We start from the raw sequence: 16,666 nt of genomic DNA on the forward strand, positions 1-16,666 counted from the left end.
CTTGTGACATTTTTCCATATTTTTTTTATGGTTTTGTTTGAAGACACACACACACACAATCACATGCACAGATAGGCTCGCTAGGCCTACACAAGACACTTCAGTATCATGGCATTCACACATTTTGTTTGTGCATGCCGCCACCTATTGTGCGGTAGTGTATAATGTTACATATTGATACAAACAGAAAAATGCACCACCAACCAACCCTACAGTACCAGTCAAAAGTTCATACACCTACTCATTCAAGGGTTTTTCTTTATTTTTTATTATTTTCTACATTGTAGAATAATAGGGAAGACATCAAAACTATGAAATGACACATGAAATCATGTAGTAAACAAAAGTGTTAAACAAATCAAAATATACAGTGCCTTGCGAAAGTATTCGGCCCCCTTGAACTTTGCGACCTTTTGCCACATTTCAGGCTTCAAACATAAAGATATAAAACTGTATTTTTTTGTGAAGAATCAACAAGTGGGACACAATCATGAAGTGGAACGACATTTATTGGATATTTCAAACTTTTTTAACAAATCAAAAACTGAAAAATTGGGCGTTTCCAGCTACAAGTCATTTACAACATTAACAATGTCTACACTGTATTTCTGATCAATTTGATGTTATCTTAATGGACAAAAAAATGTGCTTTTCTTTCAAAAACAAGAATTTCTAAGTGGGTGTGTGTGTGTGTTACGAGTGGAGAAAAATACTCATGGGAGGCAATCAAAAAGTGTCAAATTTGAGATGGTCTATGCATATTCATGAGGCTAGCATAGCATCTCACTCTCCATTGCATACAGGCAGTTGACATCAATATTTTTAAAATTCTTCAAATAACAAGATGTATCCACCAATCCACATGTTGTTACGTTACAGCCTTTAAGTGTTTAGCAAATGGTAGGCTTGTCACATACAGTACCTATTTTTCAACATCCGGAAAAGATGCCTTTGCACATTGGAACATTGGACATTGGAATACATCAGGGTGTACATCTCAAGCACACTGGTAAAACACTGGTGTTGCAGTAATGAACATTTACCAACAGATGGCAACAATATGCCCTTGTACACACATAACAAGGACTGGTCAATTAAAACAAAAAAAATGTATTGCCTGTTGAAGTTGCATTATTTGGCTAATATTAGGTAGTGTCATATGAGTTATCCTGATCTTGCGAGCTTACATTCTGTTTCACTACACGGATATCAGTATAGCGAAACAGACCGTAAGCTCTCGCAAGATCAGAATGGTTTGTACAATGCTAAATAAAATGGTCTGGTGGCTTCAAGGAAATAAATTGTTAGAAATGCCAGGGTCGATTTCTAGTCCATCTGCCCCTGCTGCATACCTCCCCAGACCACTGGTTACCAGGGGCCATCACTAGTTAACAGTCACAAAGACAAAAAACCCACCTATTTCTACATTTTCTCTTCTTAAAATCAGATTTGAAACCTAACCCTAATATTGTCCCTAAAAAGCATATTTTTGTTTTCATAAATGTTTACGATATAGCCAATTTTGACTTGTTTTGGCTGTGTTATCTAGTGGAAACCTATCACCTTTGTGACAAAAAATATCTATTGGATTTTTCCAGTAATTGTCTTCAAAGTTGATTCGTTCCATCACTCACAGCTGAAGATATGAACATTTTAATTTTCATCCAATGTCTGCCATGCTTCTGGATGACGTGATAGCATTGTTGATGCTCGCGCTTGCTCCAGTGTGCACTGAGAAGGTGTTACTGACTCTGTAAAGCAGATTGCAGCGACCCCGAAACGGAGTATGCGAATGTGAGTAGATTACGTTGAAAACAACGTTCCAACATGGTCGACTGTCTCCAGTTCATATTTACCTCAGTGCTCGAGACCCTTCCACACAACTTTCTAAAACTAGGCCTTGGGGGTGCGTCTTGGTCAGTTTAGCTCAGAAAATGCTGCACTCCTCAATGGCCCCCTAATCGTACATAATTAGCGGGCCGGCCGTGGTTACTCATCATTTAACATCTAAATAGCCCTTGCCCAAATTGCCAGATGGCCAGGCCACCCCTGGTGGGCAGGGCTAAAATAATGTTATCTGAGCCTGCGCGCTGGCCTCTGTTCGCGGATAGATGAGACCACCTCGCTGCTTTTTGCTACAGCTAGAACAAGTCGTATAATTTACTGATATTATATCAGAAATTTCAACCGTAACAACAAATTTTACAATGGCTAGGTACATGAGGCCACCTAACCCATCACTCTTCATTAGAAACATCTCAGACGAATCCAGGTAGCTATGATTAAATCATTCGGACGGGCTAACGCTAGCTAACGTATGCTAGCGAGCAACGTTAGCTAGGTGGCTAAACTGTGTTTACTGATTTTTAACTCTAATTTACAATGAAAACTTGTAGTTAAGTGTTGTCGGTTGCTAGTTGTTTTTAAGTTTGTATGATGGGAGACGTTAACGTTCGTTGGATAGCTAAGCTGGTTACCTGAAAACGTTAGCTCGCTAAGCTTTGTATCAAAGCTAACGTTAGCATGTCTGCTAGGCTGCACATGAGTTTGCACCAAATAGAATGGTTTGCACAACAACAGGAGAGTTGTTTGAACCAATTGTGAATAACTTAATTATGCTGGCCATCTTTCTACCTGCGAGGTTGCCAGCAGTGGTGGAAAAAGTACCCAATTGTCATACTAGAGTAAAAGTCAAGATACCTTAATAGAAAATGGCTCACGTAAAAGTCACCCAGTGTAATCTTACTTGAGTTTAAAAAGCATTTGGTTTTCAATATACTATAATATAATATCAGTATTAAAAGTAAAACATATTTATATTAAGAAAACCAGATGATGCGATGTTCTTGTTTATTAAATTGTATTTACTGATAGCAAGGGGCACACTCCAATTCTCAGGCATAATTTACAAACAAAGCATTTCTGTTTAGTGAGTCCACCAAATCAGATGCAGTAGGGATGACCAGGGATTTTCTCTTTAGGTCCGCGAATTAGACCATTTTCCTGACCTGATAAGCATTCAAAATGTAACGAGTACTTTTGGGTGTCAGGGAAAATGTATGGAGTAAAAAGTACATTATTTTCTTCAGGAATGAAGTGAAAGTCGTCAAAAACATATGAAATTAAAGTACAGATGCCTCCAAAAAGTACTAAAGTGGTACTTTAAATTATTTTTTACGTAAGTACTTTACACCACTGGTTGACTGTTTCTTGCCTTTTGCCAACTCCATATCATGGAACTGGCTGAACCAGTACCTGGGCTTAACTGGCATGTATGCCAAACATGACAATAAGTGACAGGAGTTGGCATGATGGCACAAACAGACTGGCACTCAGGCTACCATCTACCTGGCTTGTAATGCATGAAATATCTTTTGTCCAATGTCACATTTTATACCTCCATTTCTATGGTAAGTATTATGCCAATTTACTTGAATCCGAAGGTTATTGGCCACAGTTGCAGGTTTGAACTTTGAATCACACTGGTTTAATATTAGCCCAAAAAGGTTGTACTTCGCTGGCCATTAGATTAAATGTCCTGTCATTTCGCAACACTTTAGGCCAGAGGAACTACGCCGCGAATTTGGTCGTTATGGGCCTATTGTAGATGTCTACATTCCACTTGACTTCTCTACACGGCGACCAAGAGGATTTGCTTACATTCAATATCCTTTATACTCATGTAATGTATTAATGAACATGTCTTTCATTCGGTGCGTTATTATTCACACGCGGGTATTGACAGTATTGACTGTCGCACGTCTTGAGTTTGCCTGCTGTTTTGAAGTATTTATTGTAAATTTGTCATAAAAGTAGGCTATACTGGTTTATGGGAGGGGAACATTTAATGTTAAACGCAGTAAAAAATGTGTACAGACATAAATCAACATCTCTCCTAACTAAAATTGCTTCTGTTACCCTAGAAATGTTAAAGACGTACAGTTCTGGAGAAACCCCAACAAAGAATGTAAAGACTGGTGTAGAGTAGTTTCAAGCCAAAGGGACCATAATGATTTCAGGCGACAGGAAATAGTGGGAGAAGAACACAAAGAGCAAAGTTAAAGCATGAAGATACAAGGAGGAGAAAAGAGGGCACGAAAGGCAGCTGTTTGACTACCAAAGAGAGGAAAATTAAAGGATGTATTGGGCGAAGACAAGCCGGAAATCTCAAGTTCTTCTGCCGAGCAGTTAAAGAGCATAAAGATCAAGCTGAAGCTTAAAGGTAACAAGCTTAATGTTTTGTATCCTACCAAATAGAACCCTTGCTCTTCACCTCCAAATATTTTGCTCTGTGTGTTCTCTGTACAAAAGGGCAAGACAATTATAACTTAATTGTAAGCAAGTTTACTGAAATACGATTTCAATGTTGCATTTGTGTGGCCTTTGTTCTCGTTTCCTCCCGAAATTTGAACAGAAGTTTCAGCTTCATGTTTTTATTCTTTTAGCTTACTATTATTCCATGTTGGCACACAATTGACTTACCAATTTGAAGCTTCCAGCCTCTTTACTGAATTTTTAAAATACTTTCGTAGTTGTATGTGTGCATACGTCTCCCCATTTCCACAAGTGAAAGTAAAAAGCCTTAACAGTCTGTAGCACATTCGAGGACGTGCGAGATGCAGAGGATGCCCTCCACAACCTGGACCACAAGTGGGTGTGTGGTCGACAGATCGAGATCCAGTTTGCACAGGGGGACCGAAAAAGTAAGAATGGGTTTTATTTAGGTGCCCTGTATGAATGCACTATTTACTACCTACCAATCAATTCAATGTGAAAAATGTCAAGTTTCACCGTCAACAGTTTACCCAATAATCTAAGTTGGAAAGTCTAACTAGGCCTACAGCTTCACTTTTATTGGTAATATCTTGACTCGGGTCTCTCAGACTAGTGAAATCATTGCCAACCTGCATGCCAAATTATTTTTAAAACCCTTCTTGCTCAACTATCCTTGTGCCCAGTACTTCATTTTAATGACTTGTCCCTCCAGCCCCCAACCAGATGAAGACTAAGGAGAGCTCTCCTCGCAGAGGGTCCCGCAGCAGCTCCTTCTCCCGCTACGACGACTACGAACGCGGCGATGGCCGTCGCAGACGCTCTCGCAGTCGCAGCTACGAAAGGCGCCGGTCGCGTAGCCCTTCCTGCGACCGCCGTCCTCGGAGGTCAGAGAGCCCTAGAGAGTGAGTTCCTCGATGACACTGAAACTAAACCACTGTTTCGCTTGTCAAGTAATCCTCCCAATTGCAGACCGAAATGCCTTTGTATACAGACTGGTTCTTACTTTCACTTTTCTCTCTACAGCTCTCGATCATATGGCAGGCACAGGCGAAGCAGAAGCCATGAAAATGACAGGTATCTTTGTTTGAAGCCTGAAATGTGGCAAAAGGTCGCAAAGTTCAAGGGGGCCGAATACAGTGCCTTGCGAAAGTATATCTATTATTCATTATTCTGACTTGTCTAACACGACACAGTGCAGTGAGATTGCATTTATAATGCACAAGCCTATGTGGTTTCAAAACACTACAGTTGTCAAGTCCGTGTATTCATTAGTGTGTTGACTGATTGTTCTGTTCATATGCCATCCTTTTTTCTACAGGTACAGGGGCCCTCCACGTGAACACCACAGGATGCACCACGCACCCCCGTCTCGTAACCGCTCTGCATCCCGCTCCCCCTCTCCTCCCAGATCTAGGCCCAAAGACACAAAGTCTCAGTCCAAATCCCCCAGCCCCGTCAAGGACTTCCACCCCTCTTCTGGCTCCCAGAAACAGGCCTGTCGACGCTCCTACTCCAGATCTGTGTCCCGATCTCGCTCCAGATCCTAGGACCCCACCACCCTCAAACCCTGTTATTCTGTAGCTAAAGATATTTTTGTTCAACACTACAACATATGAATATGGTATCTAGGGAGTGGTTATTCCACACCCCACCTCGGTTCATTAGTTGAGTTATTATGATATCTCTGGGCTGATGCCATACAACAGGAGAGCTGGTTGTCCCTACAGATGGATAGTACTTTTTTTTATGTTAGTTCAGTTTCATTCACCTCTGGAAAAACATTGTCTGTTTTTGATTTACATTCATATCAGTTTAATTCTATTAATTGAGAACCCAATGGATTTAAGTTCAGCACATAAGAATTGGTCAACTATGAAATGCAAAGGTACAGTTTTGGGCTAATGGGTATTAACCTCTAGCTACAGAAGAGTCCAAAAACCCATTTATAAGAAAAAACAAGTTAAATCTGGAGTTTGCAGTGATATCTAGCCATCAAGTTAACTGCTTTTATTTTTGTACATTTGATGTTGCTGAAGTCTCCCGCATTTTTTTTATTTGATATCAATTGTTATTTTGTGTTCAAATCGAGCAGCGGTGTTTTCTTTTTGTGGATTAAAAATGTTACGTTTTAACTTTTGTTAATCATCTGAGTTGTACAAAGATGTTGTTCTCTTGAAGCTACAAGACACCGGACAGTTTGTTAGGTACACCTATTCCTAACAAACTGTCCAGTGTCTCGTACCTTACCCCCCTCACCCCCACCCCAACAGCCAGGACCATTCTGCAAGGTGTCAGGCGTGTTCCACAGGGATGTTGGACCATGCTAGTGCAATGGTATCTCGCAGATTGGAGACAACACACATACATTTCCGCCTGTTTGATCTCATTACAAAGATGCTCTAAGTAAAATGAACTCGCTGTCATGTTCCAGGTGCTGTTTTTCCACTCAGTTGTCCAGTGTTGGTGATTGTGTGCCCACTGGAGCTGCTTCTACTTGTTTTTAACTTATAGGAGTGTAACCCGGTGTGGTTGTGTGCTGTAATAGCCCATCAGTGACAAGCATCAACAAGTTGTGCGTTCCGAGATGCTGTTCTGCGTCGCTTAGGTTACTCGTTTTGTCCATCCTAACGTTCAATTTAACAATAACTGAACGGGGACTTCCGTTCAGCCATGTGCATTAGTGATGTTGGGCGATTAGGCCTGGCTTGCAGTCGGTGTTCCAATTCATCTCAAAGGTTTTTGATAGGGTTGAGGCCAGGGCTCTGCAGGCCAGTCAAATTCTCCCACACCGATCTCAACAAACCGTTTCTGTATGGATCTCGCTTTGTGCACGGGGCATTGTCATGCTGAAACCATTTATTCCTCCACCAAACCTTAGTTGGCACTATGCATTCGGGCCGTTAGCATCTCCTGGCATCCGACAAACACAGATTTGTCCGTCAGATTGCCAGATGGTGAAGTGTGATTCATCACTCCAGAGAACGTGTTTCCACTGCTCCAGAGTCCAATGGTGATGAGCTTTACACCACTTCAGCAGATACTTTGCATTGTGCATGATCTTAGGCTTGTGTGCGGCTGCTCGGCCATGGAAACCCATTTAATGATGCTCCCAACAAACCGTTATTGTGCTGTGGTTGCTTCCAGAGATATTGGAACCGAGGACAGATTTTTACGTGCTTCAGCACACCTAGATGTTTAAACTTCACAATAACAGCACTTACAGTTGACCGGGGCAGCTCTAGCGGGGCAGAAATTTGATGAGGTGGAATCCTATGATGGTGCCACATTGAAAGTCACTGAGCTTTTCAGTAAGGCAAATCTACTGCCAATGTTTGTGTATGGAGATTGCATGGATGTGTACTAGATTTTTATACACCTGTTAACCACTGTGTGGCTTAAATGGCCAAATCCACTCATTTGAAGGGGTGTCCACATACTTCTCTCTATATATAGTGTATTTACTGAGAATATTGTTACTAGTGATGGGCACCATTATCAGTTGCATTTTTCCATTTATCGGTTTGTTTAAATACATGGCAAATTTGCAACTGAGCGAACATTAATATTTTCACTTCCACAGCTCTGTGAAGTCCAGACAACTGCTTGTGGATTGCCTTTTGGTGCCAGGTGTGAATGTTCTAGCATACACCTACGTAACCAGTTTAAATAGAATGGGAAATCACATCCAGTTGAAGGACCATCAGCAGGCTGCTAAGAGAAAGTCTGTGAGGGTTTTGTGCCTGCAGGAACAGTCGTGTGCTTTTTTTTGACATAATTGCGAAGAATAACCCGATTTTAAAAGGCCTTGCTGGTATCGATAAACAATATAAATATAATTCCAAATGATTAATGATGGTCCAGGCCCACTACTAATTGTTCGTCTGGGACGTCTAAAACACTATCCATGTTAAATTGTTACTGATTATTTAGGTCGAGGACAGACTGATCCGTGGAGAACGGACACCAAATTAGAATGGATGTTGGTTAATGCACGTGGGTGGGTGCTTAAATGAGTCCTATTTCACACATGTACAAGTCTATATTAATACGCATGTGTAAATTTGAAATGTGTTTTTTGCATATTCCAACTCCCCCCGAAACACCCCTGGAGTGTGATTTATAAAATACCCTATTTTCTAATTGGCCGTCGGCCCGTCAAAATAACAACTCATTTGCATTTTTTTGGGCTACGGAACGACTACCAATGCTATTCTACACATTTTTCCATGAGACAGAGAAAATGTATTTTTAAAGCAAATCACCAGCTTTTCTACACATTTTGCAATGACATGCTTTTGGGGTCTTTCCCGCCTGCCACAGAAAATACTAACAATATGGGTCGTGCTCCCCCTGGTCAGTAATAAGGCCCTGACTACCACTGCTATACAGACAGGCAAGTGCAAAGGCTATTTGTATATTGATGGAAAATGGCTGTCAACCACGTTTCCATCCAGTTTTTATGCGAGTATAGTTTCATTGTAATTTTCTAAACGACGGGAGGCGTATTATTATTTTTTAAATAACTCCGATTGAAGTAAATTTGGAGTCACGTGATGATATGGTGTGTGGTCCTCCCATTATGACTTAGGGAAACCATGCAGTTTATTAGGCTACAGATGAAATAAATGATATACTTCACAGGATGGTGAAGGTTGTTGCTGTTTTCCAATAAATATCGGTGACATGATCGGTACTTGACTGCCGTTTGACAGATAACATTATTCTCGCTCTCATCCATAACCTCAAGTAGACCAGGCAAATCCCGCTGTATCTGCAAACCATGCCAAGCCCAGCGTAGGCACATTTGCTATTTAACGCAACAGTTTTTATGACAAAACTATCAGTTGAGTTGAAAATACAATGGGAACACATTGAACTTTAGATGTGTATTCGGTGCGTGAAAATTGAAGTGAAAAGTATATTTTGTGCGCACTAGGTCATCACGGACTGATTTTATACGGAACAAGTCCATTTGGTGGAAACATACTACTGGTGGAAACATACTACTGGTGGGAAAATGATGCGAATATTTGCTTTATGCCGATTCTAGAATATTCGCATGAAAATATTTCAACAATTGGATGGACACCTAGTTACTGCAAAGCCGTCATCAATGCAAAGGGTGGCTACTTTGAAGAATCTCAATTGTATTTTTGAGTTGTTTTACACTTTTTTGGTTACTACATGATTCCATGTGTTATTTCATAGTTTTGATGTCTTCACTATTATTCTACAATGTAGATAATAGTGAGAATGGAGAATGAAAAACCCTTGAATGAGTAGGTGTCCAAACTTCTGACTGGTACTGTGTGTGTGTACAGTGCATTCGAAAAGTATTCATACCCCTTGACTTTCCACGTTACAGCCTTATTCTAAAATGGATTAAATAACAAATCCTCATCAATCTACACACAATGACAAAGTGAAAGCAGGTTTTTAGAAATACCTTATTTACGTAAGTATTCAGACCCTTTGCTATTAGACTCGAAATTGAGCTCAGGTGCATCCTGTTTTCATTGATCATCCTTGAGCTGTTTCTACAAGTTGGAGTCCGCCTGTGGTAAATTCAATTGATTGGACATGATTTGGAAAGCCACACACCTGTCTATATATGGTCCTACAGTTGACAGTGCATGTCAGAGCAAAAACCAAGCTATGAGGTCGAAGGAATTGTCCGTAGAGCTCCGAGACAACATTGTGTCGAGGAACAGATCTGGGGAAGGGTACCAAAACATTTAGGCAGCATTGAAGGTCCCCAAGAACACAGTGGCCTGCATAATTCTTAAATGGAAGAAGTTTGGAACCACCAAGACTCTTCCCGAGAGCTGGCTGCCCGGCCAAACTGAGCAATCGTTGGAGAAGGGCCTTGGTCTTAGAGGTGACCAACAAGCCAATGGTCACACTGACACGAGTTCCTTTGTGGAGAAGGACAACCATCTCTGCAGCACTCCACCAATCAGGCCTTTATGGTAGAGTCTCTTGGTCATAGTTTTGATGCACCTGTATTGACCTCGCCTCCTGGATGATAGCGGGTGAACAGGCCATGGCTCGGGTGGCTGAGGTCTTTGATGATCTTCTTGGCCTTCCTGTGACACCGGGTGCTGCAGATGTCCTGGAGGGCAGTGTGCCCCCAGTGAGGCGTTGAGCAGACTGCACCACCCTCTGGAGAGCCCTGCAGTTGCAGACGGTGCAGTTGCTGTACCAGGCCGTGATACAGCCCGACAGGATGCTGTTGCACCTTCACCTCAAGTCTGTGTGGACCACTTCAGATTTGTCAGTGATGTGACAGGAACTTGGAAGCTTTTCACCTTCCCCACTGCACCCTCGATGTGAGCGTGTTCCCTCTGCTGTCCATGATCCGTGATACAGCCCAACAGGATGCTGTTGCACCTTCACCTCAAGTCTGTGTGGACCATTTCAGATTGTTAGTGATGTGACAAGAACTTGGAAGCTTTTCACCTTCTCCACTGCACCCTCGATGTGAGCGTGTTCCCTCTGCTGTCCATGATCAGCTCCTGGCACCACTCTGCCAGGGCCCCTCACTTCCTCCCTGTAGGCTGTCTAGTCATTGTTGGTAATCAGGCCTACCACTAGTGTCAGAGTTGCATGGCCACGCAGTCATCGGTAAACAGGAAGTACAGGCGGGGGCTGAGCAGGCACCCCACTGGGGGCTGAGCAGGCACCCCACTGGGGCCTGTGTTGAGGATCAGCGTAGTGGGGGTGTTGTTGCATACTGTCACCACCTGGGGATAGCCCATCAGGAAGTCCAGGACCCAGTAGCACAGGGTGGGGTGCAGAACCAGGGCTTAATGATGAGCTTGGAGGTACCATGGCATTGAAGGATGAGCTGTAGTAAAAAATAAAATAAAAAATACATTCTTACATAGGTGTTCCTCTTGTCCAGATGAATCCATTGGGGCGGTATGCAAATTGTAGTGTGTCTAGGGTGACGTGATCCTTAACTAGCCTGAAAGCACTTCACTATGACAGGAGTGCTAGTTACCTTCACTTACTGAGGAGACGAATATTCTATGAGTGTGTAATCATCAATATAACCATGCGTAACTTTCAAATAAATACAGTAAGCTGTACTAAATGTGTGAAATGGTTTGGAATAATGAGCGCATTCAGGAAAAGACAGACACAAAGTAGGGGGGAAAGGGAAGGGATTTTATTTTTTGGGGGGTTACTTTGATCAGACCAATTAAAGCAGTACTTTAGTTTTTTTTTGTCAAATTCAAATCAGGTCTGGACATGTGGCATAATTTCATGAGCATTGGTGACAGTGAACAAATGGGACAAATTAAGAGCCAATTTGTTGAGAAACCGTTCAGTTTCAAATTTAGGATGAAGAGCCTTATACATGTATGAATCATTAGCAGAAACCAACAGGACATCTTTGTTTTAAAAATAAACAGCAATGCATTAAAAACACAGATATCAAAACAAAAGCAGTTGAAAAACAGTTTCACAATAACATAGGGCCAAATTCAATTATCTTCTAGCAGAAGAACAGCAGATAATTGAAGGTGGTTTTTAGATATACATTTTTGGTCAATGAATAACATTACCTAATCAAAAAATATAAGTCCATGTTGGTTCAACAACAAAAGTTTGCAATGTTGGGTTAAAATGTAGGCACAATCAAGTTGACAAACTCAATTCAGGGCACATTTTCCAGACAAATCATAAGTAGTCCTAGATAAAAATATATATATATATATTTCAATGGAGACTATCCATTGAAATAGTTGTTTTAATCCAGGTTTGGGGTTAATCTGTCTGGGAAACCAGCCCCCAGTGGCCGTCTTCAGGCTGTAGCACACCTGGAAACTAAAATAATTTAACAATTCATACATATCGAAGTCAACTCAAAAGGTCAAATGTAAGTTACGTTTTTTTGCACACTGCATTTTTTTTTTACCCTACACTGTGCATAATACAAAATAAAAAACATGTGCAAGATTACTGGCAATAATTACACAGTGCAGGGGTATTGACAAATGCTATAGGCAGATTTCTTTTTTACAAAAATATTCAGTATTTGAAGTCAAGACATGTCCTTAGCATGACTTATACATTCAGTGTTATTACTAAAAAATACTTTATCAAGCAGGTTTAAAAACACCCTGCTAAATGTACATATGCTACAAGTATTTTTTATACATTTCATTATTTACATGGCTCTTTAACTTATTTCAAGCTCGTGAGCTCTGTTTTGTCGTCTCTAAGATGGCCATTACAGTTCCCATTCTGCAAAGAAAATAAAAGACTGCCTCCCCTCAAATTAGAACCTAGAGGGAGATAGTCAATTAACCATCCACCAATAAAAAGGGCCTCTCAGCCTGTAACTTCTGAAAACAATTTTGATTGCAGTGCAAGAATAGGGTGCAGGAGGCAGTGAGTATCTGGAGATTGCTGCTGGATACTTTAAATGTAAACAGATCCACACTGGCCTTGCGCCTAACGTCCTCTGTGCCACGTTACGCACTTCTCTCAACTTTGCACTTCCTCGTAAGAAACTACCACACAGCAAACAGGGCCATGACACAGGAGATCGAGGTTGCGAAACTTACAGTCCCACATCCCTGTTGAATCTGGCCCTCTTCCGCATTGTTTACTGGGTGGGGTTTCAGTAGGGAAGGAGATAGTTTGAAAGTGGCTAATAGCAGTACTGATTGCATTGAAAAAGTGACCCAGAGGACCAATTCCCTGCGCCACTCAAGCCAACGTGGTTGATATGGCACTGGTAACCACGTCAGACATACAAAGGAGAGATGGCGAGAAAAAGAAAAATCACAACAAAAAACATTGCTTTGGTTAAGACAAAACTGACTCATTGATTAACTACATCACAAATAGACAAAATAATTGTAGGATAGAGCTGCAGGCCTTGGACCAGCACAACTGCCATAGTGCAGTGCGCACAGCGCAATAAAAAAGTACAGGAGTTGAACGTCCAAGGCCTGTGTGCCATGGCCTCTACACTTCAGTTTGAGGTTATTCTTGTGACCTGTACTCACTACTACAGCTGATTCTCGCCTGAAAGATAGCTCTGGTTTCCCTGCAGAACAGTGGCTTTTACATCCCCCAAAAACAAGATGGAAAATAATAAGTCAAACTAAAAAGAAATGCTACTATTGTAGATTGTGCTTCAGGCAGCACCAGGTTATCAGAGGTGAAATCCTTAATGATTAACAGAACTTAACGTGCCAAAGTAAGAATTACCTGTCCACAGAAATGGACTGTAAATGAGACCGCATGAACATGTGTATACTAATATCCAACCCTACCGTTTGGGAAGAGAAGCCCACAGACTTGCTATAACGGCCAACAAAAAAAGAACAAAACAAAAAAAAGAACAGAGCACGACGGATATCCAGTTCATCGTTAGTGACAGAAACAGACTCCAATGAGAACAGTCTCCCCCACCGACAAGGCTGCAGCGCTGTAATATCTGTGGTTTCTCAACAAAAAGGGTGTCAAACATTTGCAGAGAGATTTTCCAGCAAAATGCCTCCCACCCTGCGAAGACCTCAAATCTAAAATAGCTAAAAGTGTATTACAACGCTGGGGCATTCTAGGCAGGCAGGAGTCTTCAGAGGGGCATTCGTTCACACATTGGCTTTGAAAGACCAGGTCATGGGAGTCCATCTCTAGGCATGCACCTTGAGGAGGCTCTTCAGCTGGAAGGCCATCATCTCCCTGCTGTCACGGGTACCCATGGGGACCCAGTGGCTGGGGGGCTTGGGTAGCACGCTGGGGGAGGGTGGCTCGCTGAACTTGGCCCCTGCATAGCTCGGGCCACCACACTGGGCAGCCAGAAGTGTGTTCAGGTGGGACACAGCGCCCTCCCAAATCTGATCATAGGTGTTGGCAAAACGGACAGAAGCATTTTTCTTCTCAGCCGACGCGGCCAGCCGCGCCTCTGGAAACCAGGGGTAGGCTGCTCCCTTGCGGTGGCCATGTTGGTGAGGACCTCCCGCAGCCCCTGAGGATGCTACTGTTGTCATTCCATTCTGATCGCGGACAACTCTCTGCTTGGCCCGGCCCAACTGATGGTTCTTCTTGGGCAATGGGCGCTCTGGGTGGGACACTGGAATGTTGTACCTCTCTCCACCTCCCATACTGTACTTTTCACACAGTGTGTCACCTGAAGGAGGAAATCAAAGTTAAACTTGAAGCAATTCATTTCTAACATTTACAATTTAGTCGTTTTGCAGAAACGCTTATCCAGAACATACAAGTGCCTTGCTCAAGGGCATACAGATGTTCCACATTGTCAGCTCAGGGATTCGAATCAGCGACCTTTCAGTTACTGGCCCAACACTCTTAGTGCTAGGCTACTGTTACATGCTGCCCAAAAATAAAAAATTACAATTGTCCCCGGTTGACAAACCCCGTTTTAACAATCAGGTCTAAAATATACTTGATTTATATTTAAGACGGGCAAAATAGAACAGAACTTCTGGAACAAATGTGCATACCTGAATCTACTTCAAAGAGCTCAATTGGCTACGTGCAAAAACTCAGCCCTTCCCCCACCCAACTGGGAAAACAGTGTCGCATCCATTGCCTACCTCTTTGTTGTTAGAAAGTTGAATGTGCAGAGATGTTTCCTTAATTTCTCCTTTCCAATTGGGCTCCAGGTCCTCGAAGTAGTCTTCGATCTACTTCTCGCTGCACTTTTAGGTCCAGCAAGAACTGGAGTTGTCATGTGCCAATGAGCGTCGTTTTCCCGTGAAGCCGAGTAGAACATCAATTCACTTCAGCGCACGAAAATGCTCCAAGGCGGCGAGCTAAACAATAAAATGTTTTTATATTAATAATTCGGGTAAAATAGCATGATACTGCTCGCAGCGTTAGATAACAAGCCAAGTGTGTAAACTGTTGATGTTACAAACTGAGAATGGGGACAGCTTTCGTGTGCCAAACATGCATCGTCACAAAGCCAACTAATAATGTTAGCCAGTGAGCTAACTACATTCTACAAGTAGCAACAGTCAGGTAAAATTCATTTAAACTGGTACTGTAGTAAAATAATGGATATTCGTTGGAATACTGGAAAATAAAGCAGGTAGTTAACTAACGTCCATGTTTAGCTATGTAAAGCCACCACGTAAACAGCTAATAATCCTCTTTCACTGGCTTCGAAGAATGCGAACGTCTTCGTCAGCTAGCTTGGTGAACGTTAGCCGCATACAATTTTTTTTTATTTTAAATACGCATAGAGTAACCGTAATGTGTGCTTGTTAACATTACTATACTAAAGTTATGTATTCAGGGTTATCATCATTGTAAGTAAATAGCGATCCATCTAGGTCACAAATCTGGCAACAAAACAAAGAACACCACTCATATGTATGGCGTCACACATTCTAGCTAAATGAACTTAACCAATTTAGCTAAACACAACACCGGCTCTTACCGACTTCCTCAGGCTTGGTTGGTAAAAGCCGTTTGTCAAATTTTTTTTATTGAAGTCTGAAATCTCTGGATGGAGAATCTAGAAATGTGTGGAGCTTACACGGTGTAAAAGATATGTATACTTATATTCCCTCTCGACTGTCTGATTTGCAACAAAATGGAAGCTCGAGCAGGTATATGTAACTGCGCTGGCTGGGATCTCACCAATCACAACAGCTATGTGACGGAAGGACCAATCGGAGAGGCGATGCACACGCATTCATGTCTGTTGCCAGACTGTTGACGTCAAAAGACAAACCTCCCGCCCTAAGCTTCCTTTGTTGAGGTTATTTCCACGAAGAACTGGTGAAAACAAAGAAACCCACCCTTTAAATTCAAATCAAATTAAACAAATCGACATTTGTCCTTCAAACTTGACATTCAATAGCTGCTGTGTCGGCAAAAGCTAATACTGGGGTTCCGAATAAACGATTGACAAAATATTTCATGATACGAGTAATCTACACTAACCAGTTTTCCATCCAACCGTTTTATGCTAGCTGTTAGCTAGAGTGCACGTGCCACGACCAGAGTGGGCACATTCGCTATATAACGGGAAATGTGTTGTGACAAAACCATCAGTAAAGTGGGAATTGAACAGCAAAAGTAATTTTTATGTGTACCAGGTCATCACGCACAGCCTTTTATCAACAACAACAAGTCCATCTGATGGAAATAGAACTTGTGGGAAAATCTGCATTTTGTTTATATGGGTTTTTTATAATATTCGTATGACAATCTGTTGCCAATTGGATGGAAACCTAGTTTGTGAAAGAAAATCTGTCAGAGATAAATTCCTGCTGAGATTATGATATGATTGGCGACTCAATAGTTCAGTAGATTAGTTTAACTGAGCTAAAGGGTGGAGCTGCGCTTTCAGGGAGCAGGATTCTAACACGGAAGCTTATAAGAAATCCCGCTATGC

The 16,666-nt window shown here is 41.9% G+C and overlaps 2 protein-coding genes across 3 annotated transcripts; one reads left to right on the plus strand and one right to left on the minus strand.

The window, feature by feature from the left end:
• Positions 1-1,676: 1,676 nt before the first annotated feature.
• Positions 1,677-6,420, plus strand: LOC110488899 (serine/arginine-rich splicing factor 10). 2 transcript variants are annotated; one of them, XM_036947491.1, is made up of 6 exons: positions 1,677-1,794; positions 3,561-3,665; positions 4,600-4,703; positions 4,988-5,177; positions 5,299-5,349; positions 5,594-6,420. In XM_036947491.1, exons 1-6 carry the CDS (start codon positions 1,787-1,789, stop codon positions 5,820-5,822), a joined length of 687 nt encoding a protein of 228 aa, XP_036803386.1. In that variant the 5' UTR covers positions 1,677-1,786; the 3' UTR covers positions 5,823-6,420. The 2 variants fall into 2 exon arrangements, with proteins under 2 accessions (XP_036803386.1, XP_021417030.1); XM_021561355.2 differs by lacking the exon at positions 1,677-1,794 and adding an exon at positions 2,037-2,272.
• A 5,004-nt stretch (positions 6,421-11,424) lies between these two features.
• On the minus strand, positions 11,425-15,869 carry pnrc2 (proline-rich nuclear receptor coactivator 2). Its single transcript, XM_021561369.2, has 3 exons — positions 15,704-15,869; positions 14,856-15,074; positions 11,425-14,428 (listed from the first exon to the last, which is right to left on the minus strand). Exon 3 carries the CDS (start codon positions 14,400-14,402, stop codon positions 13,932-13,934), a length of 471 nt encoding a protein of 156 aa, XP_021417044.1. The 5' UTR covers positions 14,403-14,428; positions 14,856-15,074; positions 15,704-15,869; the 3' UTR covers positions 11,425-13,931.
• Between the last annotated feature and the right edge of the window lie 797 nt (positions 15,870-16,666).

This window comes from Oncorhynchus mykiss, chromosome 2, assembly GCF_013265735.2.
Source record: "Oncorhynchus mykiss isolate Arlee chromosome 2, USDA_OmykA_1.1, whole genome shotgun sequence".
NCBI lineage: Eukaryota > Metazoa > Chordata > Actinopteri > Salmoniformes > Salmonidae > Oncorhynchus > Oncorhynchus mykiss.

What these genes read in the sequence shown, in the direction of transcription:
- LOC110488899 (XM_021561355.2), top strand. Translation starts at nt 2,208, where the DNA reads ATGGCTAGGTACATGAGGCCACCTAACCCATCACTCTTCATTAGAAAC. An exon ending in AGGTCAGAGAGCCCTAGAGA is followed by an intron (nt 5,178 to 5,298) that starts GTGAGTTCCTCG and finishes TTCTCTCTACAG; the next exon opens with CTCTCGATCATATGGCAGGC. An exon ending in AGAAGCCATGAAAATGACAG is followed by an intron (nt 5,350 to 5,593) that starts GTATCTTTGTTT and finishes TTTTTTCTACAG; the next exon opens with GTACAGGGGCCCTCCACGTG.
- pnrc2 (XM_021561369.2), bottom strand. Translation starts at nt 14,402, where the DNA reads ATGGGAGGTGGAGAGAGGTACAACATTCCAGTGTCCCACCCAGAGCGC.